The 11,342-nt window shown below is 40.9% G+C and overlaps 1 protein-coding gene across 1 annotated transcript; it reads left to right on the forward strand.

The window, feature by feature from the left end:
* Positions 1–1,633: 1,633 nt before the first annotated feature.
* LOC306971926 (voltage-dependent T-type calcium channel subunit alpha-1I-like) lies at positions 1,634–11,008 on the forward strand (the record flags this gene model as incomplete). Its single annotated transcript, XM_079568365.1, has 6 exons — positions 1,634–1,861; positions 4,414–4,550; positions 8,306–8,394; positions 8,480–8,636; positions 8,851–9,145; positions 10,865–11,008. The coding sequence occupies 6 exons, from the start codon at positions 1,634–1,636 to the stop codon at positions 11,006–11,008; spliced, it is 1,050 nt and encodes a 349-aa protein (XP_079424491.1).
* Positions 11,009–11,342: the final 334 nt, after the last annotated feature.

Consider the following 11,342-nt stretch of genomic DNA (forward strand, 5'->3'; position numbering starts at 1 on the left):
AGTTGCAGTGCAACACCAAGTAAGATTCATTTTTAGTATCCCATAAACACTAATGTGGAGTATATTCTAACACTTATATTACTTATCTTTTTACAGTGGCCAATAAACACTTTGTTAGAATATATAACAACTCTTTAAAATGGCCAGACATCACTGGGTTACCGTCAGTTGAGTGCTAATGAGGGAACATTTTTACTCTTCACAGTGTTTAAAAACAACTGTGGACAGTGTTAAATGTACTCCAACTATTTGACCCAAATAAACCCCGATGTTGGTGTAAAATGTACTCCTATAGTGTTGAATATACTGTGGGCCAGTGGTTCTCACACTGTTACAACATGTTTAGATATTGTTCAGACATGACTATAATTTAAACATGGCCTCCATTGGTAGGGTGACCAGGTTTACCACATTAAAGACTGGGACGCATTAGGAAATTGTGGCGGTAGATAAAAGTGACTGACTGAGACTCTATGGACACAACAAACTCATTATATTTCATTAATAATACATAAAGATGACCATCAGTCATGTGACTTTTGGTTGGCAGTCAGCTGTTTGGAACTGTGCCTATTTAAATATGAATGTAAACAAAGGCTGAGAGCGCCTTCTTGAAAAAATATGAATTTATAAAATGCACTGGTTGCACAGGTGATTCTAAACAATTCCCTGGCAACAACTTTTCAAAAATATTGCTAACAGGTTTTCCCTTTGATTGCAGCGTTACTTCTAGCCAGCAAAGGATTTTACAAAATATGCCTACCTGTACTGTTTGATAGCTACTTTATTTCTACTCAGCAAAGAATTTTACAAGCACGTTTTCTTTTTGATAGCTGCTTTATTTCGACTCAGCAAAGGATTTTCCAAACCACACCAGACGCTGGTCACAGACACTCACCACCACATTTGGTAAGTATTCTCACACAGTTTTTTCTGTATTTTGTACAATTTTGTCACTTTTAAATTTAATGTTGGTGAAAAATTGATTTTGGGGTCATTTACCATGCGTTTGCTCATGTGCAAAATGAGTAGCACATGCACAAGTCATGTCAGATTTGGGGCCATAATACTGTACAATATCAAACAGTAACGTAAATTAGCTAAAAGCTAACTTAAGGGCAATGTGCCAAAATAGCATATTTTATTGATAAATGACATAGACATAATATTTTAATGTGGTGTTGTGAAGGGTGTTTTTTTTTATAAGATTGTGGGGGGAACTTTGACATTTAGGACATTTAGGACCTTCCTGTTTAGCTGTGTACAAAAAAACAAAAACAAAAAAACATCTGTACTATGAGCTGGAAGCAGACAGGTGGTTGCCATGTTTTTGCTTGGTTTAAAATATGTGTTTTCCTCTTTTCATGATGCACATTTTTGTCATCGATTTTTGTAAGGTAGAAATTAATTTAAATCTAATTATGTTTGGCTGTAGTGAGCTCTCTCACTTAGCAACCGGGCCTCGATGCTAATGCTAATGCTAATGCTAATGCACGGCTAACACTTTTTCAGTGTGAGTTTTGCATTTGCTCTTGTACACAACATGTGACCTTAGAATATTCCACTGTGTGTCTTTAAATTTGCATTGGTACTTAAATGTTTCCTTTCGATTCTGAAGGTTGGTCCAGCGATCATGGTGGAAGAGGATCCTGAAGGCAGCCCCGAGGAGGTCCTCCTGTATCCAGACTTGGTTCCTGAGGCCTTCACCTTTAAGCAGAGCGATGTGCTCCGGCGCTGGGCTCTATGGATCACTGTGGACGCCGCACCTCACTGGAACAACCTGTCGGCCCTCATGGTGGTGCTTGGATGTTGCGCCATGTTCTCATACGACCCCTGCACCAACAGGGGCCCATTCTTGGAGGTAAGCCACTGTTTTGATGAAGTTTTCCAAAGGAGAGGGTACATGTTATGCATGTTTGAGCTTGTAACCATGTTTCCTCGCCAGAAACAGCATACCCGGTGTAGTATTTCATTTCATTCACAGAGTGAATGAAGGCCAGAGACTGCTAAAGCACTACAATTTGTTAGTTTGAACATTTTTGTGATGTTTATAGTTTCACTTCCCTATTGGACACTGACAAGAACTGACATAAATGCCGACCATGTTCTGTCAATGGGAAATGAGTCAAACTTTATCTCTAAAGGTCAAAGTTTTTTTTTAAAGCACATTTAAAATGCAGTTGCCCATATATATATATATATATATATATATATATATATGTATATATATATATATATATGTGTGTATGTATGTATGTATGTATGTATGTATGTATGTATGTATGTATGTATGTATGTATGTATGTATGTATGTATGTATGTATGTATGTATGTATGTATGTATGTATGTATGTATGTATGTATGTATGTATGTATGTATGTATGTATGTATGTATGTATGTATGTATGTATGGTCTATGTCACTTCCTGTCAGCAGTTTAAACATTAAAATAAAAACAACTTTTCTTCACAACATAGATACAGACGGCATCTAGGGAATCGCCCATATATGGTCATGTTTGAAAACAGTTGAGGGGAAAACAATTTTGAAAAAAAATCTAAACTTTCTCTAATTATTCAAAAACTACTTTAACAAATGCTGAATTATGAAAATAGTTTTCTACTAAATAAAGATACAAAGACATGGAGAGGAGCAAAGTGGTTCAACAGCCCATAAATACATAAAAAAAAAACGGAGAATGCTAACATGTTAGCATCAAGCTAATGCTAACGCTAGCTAGTGCTTGCTATGACTGCCATTTTTTCACTTCTACAGAACAATCGGCTGTTAGAAAATATCCATATGGACCCGATTTAGACTTGACTTTATTTGTATGTGATAAATAAGTTCATATTCCACCAGAAAATGGCTAAAAAGAGTGAAAAATTGTGTTTCCCAAAAGATTCTATTTTCCCCTCAGCGAGGCCACGCCCCCTTCTATGACGAGATGCCGTCTGTGTCTATTTCTTCATTCAAATTGCTGCTTCACTGAAATAAAATTATAGTTATTACTTACAACAGATGTTATCCATGTAATAAATCATATTTACAATATGCACTAAATCTAAATTCCATGACAGCTGACTGGCTGTGTCAGAACTGTCGGACATTAAATACTGACAAAACAGTCTTGTACTTTACAAATAGAGGTAAACGCTTAGATTATCCAATTATTTTTATTGAAAATTCAACATTTTACTGGAAACACAGGTGTAACTCGGGACCCAACATTGTCATTCAAAAAAACTGTAAAAACACAGAAACACTTTAAAATTTAAAGTGCGTATTACAGGTTATAATACTTTTGACTTATTTAGATGAAGAACATCATTTTATTTCAGTGAAGCAGTAATTTAAGGAAGAAATGTTGGGCATTGGGCAAGGAAGTTATATATTTTTTTAAGCTCCTGACAGGAAGTGAGATAGATAGAGGGAAAGTTCCAGAGCAGTTTGACTCAATCATTTCCAATTGACATAACACAGTCGGCACGGCAACAGTTTAAAATGTTTGTCCTCTCTCTATGTCACTTTCTGTCAGTGTTCAATAAAGTAAATGAAACTGTAAACATCACTTAAATGGTCAAACTACAGAAAGCTGAGAAAAAGTTTTAACAAAATGTTAAATATAATTGTGTGAACTATGTTTTACATATGCACTTTAACTTGTCCAACTTTAGATACACACGGGGGTCTCTTACCACTGAGGCGTCCCATTTGTCCCTAAACTCTCTAATCTTGTCACATTTTATGGATGGTATATGGATATGTTCTGGATGCGTCCTGGTCGCCTCCCTCGGGAGGTGTTCCTGTTGGGAGGAGGCCGTGTTCGAAGCCCAGGACACGCTGGAGGGACTATGTCTCTGAGCTGGCCTGGTGTCACCTCAGAGTTCCCCCAGGACAGCTGTGTGGGTCAGGCAGTCTGGGCATCTTCGTGACCCGGCCCCGGATAAAGCGGAAGAGGATGAATGGATGGATGGAAAACTTTAGCCATTTCTTTAGTTTCTATTTAGCTTTAATCTCTATTTATTTATCTGGATATTTCAGTCATAGTTTGTCTCATTAGCCTCTTAAACCTCACCTTAACCAAGTGCATTTTCTCCAGTTCAGTTTTACCCAAATCTAAAAGCTTCTGTAAGGCCATTTGAAAGCTTAGACCTTCAAAACAGATTCCAACTTTTTTACTTTCTTGATTTTAACGATTTGCTGATTTATTGTTGCTTCTTCATCACTCTGTACTCGTGTTTTGTCGCTTTTTTGATGTTTTTGACATTTTTCCTTATTTGTCATGTTTTCGTCCCTTTTTCATCTTATGTTTGTCGCCCTTTTGTCACTTTTTTGCCTTTAGAGAAAAAAATGTGCTGAACTACTTTGACTTTATATTCGTGAAAGTAATGCTTTGTTTTGTCATACAGCTGGTGGACACCCTGGTCACGGTGTTTTTCTCCATCGAGCTCGCCATGAGAGTCTTAGCCCTGGGGCTGTCCGGGGCGGACGGAACGTTCCTGCGCGACCACTACAACAAGCTGGACCTGATCATCTTGATCGCCGAGTAAGTTGATCGTCATAAGTTGAAGTGCAAATGACAAGTGACCCTCATTTTATAGCATGATCATATTGGAAGCCACACCGCACAACAACCCATCCAGCTGTTAAGGGTGAAAAGAACATTGCTAAAAGCATCTGACCGATCAATTGGATCTGTGCAAGTCGGTTTTATTATATCACTATCCCATCAGACGAATAATATTTAGCAAACATAAACACCTGTCATATGCACTTTATAATGTCATTGCTCCTGGATGTTACATTTGCAATATGAGGTGGTGAAAGTATTGATTGTTCACGCAGTGTTTGAAGTGGAGAGTTTTAACAAGTTTACTCCCTTAATGTTTTAGTTTTCATGTCAGAGAAGAAAAATTACAAAACCTACCCAGTGCGATGCTTATTTTATGATGCATCCACTTATGCAATGAAACAGCCACTATAGATCCAGACGCCATCTCTGGAATCGCCCACATATGGTCATGTTTGAAGCAGTTGAGGGGGAAAAGCAAAGAGGAGAATAAATCTAAACTTTCTATAATTAGTACTACAAAACTACTTTAACAAATGCTGAATTATGAATAGTTTTCTACCCCATAAAGATACAAAGCAAAGCAAAAGGGTTCAACAGCCCATAATTGACTCTGTGCATAACTTCAAATCATGACAATGCTGCCCAAGAAGAGACTTCCTGTTTTGATCTTACACGCCAAAATAAAAGCACGCAGCTCGTCTCATTGATTAGTTCAGCAGGTACTTGCAACATTACAAGAACGTAATTAAATGCACACATTGAGTGTGTCTCTTAATAGTTAGGCAGAAAGACAGTTGAACTAATGAATAAGATGGTGCTTTTATTTTGATGTGCTGGATCGAAACAGGAAGTCACTTCTTGGGTGGCGTTGTTGTGATTTGAAGTTATGCACAGTCAATACATTTGTTAAGTTTACCTTCTTCCATGTCACTTAATGTTTGTGTCCAATAAGGAAGTGAAACTATAAACATCACAAAAGTGGCCAAACTAAAGAAATGTGGTTACAATCTTTAGCAAAATCTGGTCAAATCTTGCAAAAATGGTGTCTAGTGTGTCATATGCACTTTATGAAGAAATGTTGGGCAGAAAAGTTATTTTTATTTGAGGTTTTAACCTCTTACCCCTCGCCTGAACCAAGTGCATTTCCTCCAGGTCGGCTTGACCCAAATCGAAAAGCTTCTCGACTGGAGAACAGTGTAATATTCCATTTCAAAACCTGATCCTAGCTTTTTTTGTCACGTTGTCGCCGTGTTTTTGTCAAATATTTGAAGCGTTTTTACGTGTTTTTTGTCGCTTTTTCTTGCTTTTTTATCGCTTCATTTGTTGCTTTTTGGTCATGTTTTTGCCATGTTTCTGTTACTCCTGTCAGTCTCTTCTTACCCTTGTTTTTGTCACATTTTGTTGAGTTTTTGACGCTTTTTTGTCACATTTTAGTTGCGTTATTCTGACGTTTTTTTCCCAGATAATTTTTAATTTGCGTAATGCAAAACTGCAGAAAATGTCCTTGGTTCAGGTGGGGGTTAAGTGGTTAAGCTACTGACAGGAAGTCACATAGATAGAGGTAAAGTTCCATAGCATTTTCCATATGTTTATTAAGCAATGATGTCATCGCTCTACTTCCGGGTCCAACAGAAATGTGTCTAATGTGTCATATGCACTTTAAGTACCTGAGCGTGCTGGTGAGGTGCTTGGGGACATGGGGTTCCTGGAAAGTGCAGTGTAGGACCCGCTCATGCCCGGCCTCTGTTGCTTTGACTCTGGCGGCGTGCGGTGTTGACAGGACACTGACAGAGATCCTAGTTGCAGCGAGAGGAGGCTCACTCTGCGACTAGCCCTCCAAAATATTAGACACTGCCTGATGTCGGTCGTAGCTCGTCTTTGGTCATACAACGGTTCTATTTTAACTCTTTGTCCCTGTCTCACTGTACGACCTACGACCTAAGATTTTACCCACGAAGAGTGATCGTTTGTCGCAGACGGCCAATATCGTGCAGTGTAAACCCGGCTTTCGTTTCATCATAAAAAGTAATTAAGTACGTTTTACGTTCTCTGGCGGACTATTAAAGGGGCTAGATGCAAGTTAGCCATTTTATACTCACTACTGCCACCTCAGGTCATACGTGTAACTGCAGCTTCTATATTAAAGGAATAGGCCACCGTTTTTACATACTGAGATATGTTCTTACCTTAGCTTTGACGAGTTCTTTAGGACATGTCTGGTCTTCCCCTGTGCCCTCAGTCACGTAAACACAGCGCAGACGGCGTTAGCATTTAGCCTCTCCCTCTCTCCTCTATAGCTCCAAAACAGGTGAAGATAGAAGCTACCAAGCTCTTCCACGTTTTCCCTATTTAAATATGGTTATGTGAAGTGTTATACTACAAAGTATAATTACACAAAATTAAACAATGTGGATTTTCTAAGCGGATAAAAGGGGGAACTATAATGTAAGGCGTAGTAATACGAGGAGTAGTTTGGCATCCGCACAGTAAAGTGTAGATTACTGTGCGGATTTCGAACTACTCCTGGTATTTTTATCATTCAACTAAGTAGCTAGGCTAGCTACTAGCCTTGCTGCTTCTAGCCTAGCCAAACGCTGCAGCGCAACGCGCAAACTTTTGGGAACTATTTGTCGCGGAAGTCATTAAATAAACCTTTCGACCTTCATAAAAGCGTACGAAGTTTATGTTGTGTGTGTTCAGTTGGCAAATGGCCGTATAATAAGCGGAATAATGTATAGAACGCTTCAGGGTGAAACAAGAACCCTCTGCTTCGCGTCGGGGTCCGGTTCGCCCTGTCGGTACTTATTTTCCCGATAATGACCAGCGTTTTATACATTATCCCTTACTTAGTTCTACCAGTTAAAGACCTGAAAATTATGCTGACTCTCATTTGATTTGACAATTTAGAAAATCTTAGAAAAATGTCATTTGAACGCAGTGTATTTATGGGCTGTTGAACCACTTTGTTCTTCTCCATGTCTCTGTATTTTTATTTAGTAGAAAAATATATTCATAATTCAGCATTTGTTAAAGTAATGGTGGAGAAATGGGAGAAAGTTTATTTAGTTTTGGTTTTCTGTTCTCAAACATGACCATAAATGGGCATTTGCAAAGACGCCGTCTGTATCTAATTGACTCTGTGCATAACTTTAAATCATAGTAACGACGCCCAAGAAGTGACTTCCTGTTTTGATCCAGCACACCAAAATAAAAGCACCATCTTATTCATTAGTTCAGCAGTTCATTAGTTCAGGTTTCTTTCAGCCTAACTTTTAACAGGCGAAACACTTAAAATGTGTGCATTTAATTATATTCTTGTAATGTTGCAAGTACTTGCTGAACTAATCAATGGGATGAGCTGTCTGCTTTTATTTTGGCGTGCTGGATCAAAACAGGAAGTCACTTCTTGGGCGGCGATTTGAAGTCATGCACAGAGTCAGTTATGTGTCGTTGTGAACATGACTTTTCCTAAAACCTTTAACCTTTAACCTCCAACCCAATGCATTTTCTCCTATTCGGCTTTACCCAAATCTAAAAGCTTCTCGACTGGGGCTCACAGCCTATAGGCCAGAGTAACGCCTCATTTGAACGCTAAGACCTGCAAAACTGATTGTAACTTTTTTTGTTGCATTTTTGTTGTGTTGTAATCACATATTTGTCATATACACTTACCTTTTAAAGTTTAAAACATACGGTAAATGAAAGAACATTGTTGCTTTCGTCTTCAGCATCGCAAGCATAACCCTGAAAGTGAAAGTTGATCTCTCCCTGTGGTCCGACATCCTCCGGCCCCTGCGAGTGGTCAGGAGAATCCCGCGTAAGTCCAAAGTGTCTCTGGTGAATCTGCCCGAGTCGCCGTGAATAGCTCAACTGTTAAAAATCTCTCTTATCTGTCCTCGCAGACATGCGCATGTTCGTGGCCATGCTCTCTGAGATCCTGCCCATGTTCCTGACCATCGTGGCCGTGTGCTTCCTGGTGTTTGTCATTTTTGGAACAGTCGCCGTTCAGCTTTGGTCAGGAGAGCTGAACCGGCGCTGTTTTCTGGACGAGGATGCGGCGTAAGTACAAAAAAGCGACACTGCATCACATTTCAAGTACTTTCTCTACGGCTGTTTTTATCTGTGGAAACTCTGTCCTTATTGGAAACGTTTGAAATCAATGGAGTTCTCGTCCGCACAGATGCATTTGGAAGCGACACTGCTCTTTTTTCTCCTTTTTGATATTGATTCAGTAACAATCTATGCTTATAGTTATCGCCTGTTATGTTCACAGCAATTACAACCGGTCGATGCCCCCATACTACGGGAAGAACAGGATGCTGCCGTTCCTGTGCTCTGCCCCGGGCCGCCACGGCATGCGAACCTGTGAAGACATCCCGGCCTACATCGACAACGGCACATTCTGCACCCTGCATCCAGACGACCTGTTCGATCCAAGCGTCAACCTCACCGGGGAGTGCGTGGACTGGAATGAGCTCTACAACACATGCAGCAACAGCGAGGACAACCCGTTCCGGAACACCGTCAACTTTGATAACATCGGATACGCGCTCATCTCCATTTTCCAGGTAGATGTTGTTTCAGACCAAAGAGGAAGCATTCATTTAACCTCCTACCCTCCGCCTGAATCAAGCACATTTTCTCCAGTTTGGCTTTACCCAAATCTAAAAGCTTCTTGACTGGAGCTTACAGCCTGTAGGCCAGTGTAATGCCTCATTTGTGTTTTTCATCCCCGTTTTTGACGCTATTTGGATGCTTTTTTTCAAGAAGCCTTTAGATTTGGGTAAAGCCAAAACTGAGAGAATGCGCTTGGTTCGGGTGGGGGTTAACGGGTTAACCAAAACTTCTCTTCAGACTTTATTTTCAGTATGTTTGATGAGCTCATGTAACCTCTTTGAGCTTATGTTTGAAAACTCTCCCTCCTGTTCAGTGGGTCAACATTTCCAGGCTTTAGTGCCTTGTAGGTGAAGGCTGATTGTCCCAAAGTAGTTTTACACCTGAGGACAGGACAACCCTTGCTCTGAGCTCCTCTGGTCCTACAGGCCGTGGCCCTGAGATAGGGAAACCCAGTGGAAAGCCCAGTGACTCCAGTGACGGTCTCTGCTGCTTCACAAAGGCCAGAGTTTGCCCCGGTCTGATCCTCTGCCCCGCAGTCACTCTGAGCAGAGACACACTTAACTCCGTCCCCTTTTCCATTGAGACTCCATAGAGACGGCTGTCAATCACAGCAGAGCTCGAGGCACGAGGAGGATAAAACAAAAACATTTTTGTTTTTATGAAGTTTTACTTTAAAGAGCAAACAAGGAATATTTAAAACAGGAAAACAATTTCAAATAATTGTATGTCAGGAATCTAAATATAAATTGGCTGGACTCTCCTGAGCTCATATGAACGTGAAATTATTTTCATTAAAATCATAATCATCCATGCTCCATATTCCCTGCCCTCAGAGAAACCACCAGTAACACTTTAGATTATCCATCCATCCATGCATCCATCCATCCATCCATCCATCCATCCATTTTCTTCCGCTTTATCCGGGGCCGGGTCGCGGGGGCAGCAGTCTCAGCAGAGATGCCCAAACATCCCGATCCACACACACCTCCTCCAGCTGTTCTGGGGGGACCCCGAGGCGACACCAGGCCAGCTCGGAGACATAGTCCCACCAGCGTGCCCTGGGCCTTCCACGAGGTCTTGTCCCACTAGGACATGCCTGGAACACCTCCCGCGGGAGGCGACCAGGAGGCATCCGGAAAAGATGCCCGAGCCACCTCAGCTGGCTCCTTTCGACATGGAGGAGCAGCGACTCTACTCCGAGCTGCTCCCGGGTAATTGAGCTCCTCACCCGATCTCGGAGGGTGCGCCCAGCCACCCTGCGAAGGAAACTCATTTGGGCCGCTTGTATTCGCGATCTTGTCCTTTCGGTCATTACCCAAATCTCACGACCATAGGTGAGAGTGGGAGCGTAGATCGATCGGTAAATCTTTAGATTACAGCCCTCAAATTCCATGTGTAGGTACAGGAAACAAGAAAGTGATTACACATTTAAGTACAGGTCATTACACATCATTAAAGTGCAAGGTTTAATAACTGTGTTCGAAGAGTAATAAAGGTGTACAAGATGTAGGTGTAACAAAGGGCTACAGAGTCTCTCACTCTAGATTAAAGCTCGCGCTCATGTGTATTTGTGATAATACTAAAAATGACAATTTGAGGCAAAAAATTAGAAAAAAAAAATGGGGGAAAATGGGGCAAACATGGTGTGAGATGCTGTGTCTTTTTTCCAGGCGGTCACCTTAGAGGGATGGACTACGATCATGTACATACATGGTCATGGATGCCTACTCCTTCTGGTCGTTCCTGTTCTTCGTCATCCTCACCATCGTAAGTGCACTTGTCTTCATGATGCATCCTGTGCGAGAGCTGAATGAGTTTTCTCTGGACAGATCGGCGCATTTGTCATGCTGAATGTGTGTGCCGTCGTCATCACGGCACAGTTCTCTGAGACCATGGACCAACATAAGCATGACGACGACCAAGGGTTCCTGGAGACCATGCTCAACAAGATCATCTCCTGGGCTACCAGGTAAGAAGCTCTGAGATCGAATGTTTTTGTGTGTTTTCATCCTCCTATTTTGACGCTTTTTTTTTTCAAGAAGCTTTTAGATTTGGGTAAAGTCAAACTGGAGAAAATGTGCTCGGTTAAGGCGGTTAAGAGACCAGATCACACAGATCTCACACATATTTTCAGAAACTGCAAGGTCT

The sequence above is a fragment of the Gobius niger genome, assembly GCF_951799975.1.
Source record: "Gobius niger genome assembly, chromosome: 12".
NCBI lineage: Eukaryota > Metazoa > Chordata > Actinopteri > Gobiiformes > Gobiidae > Gobius > Gobius niger.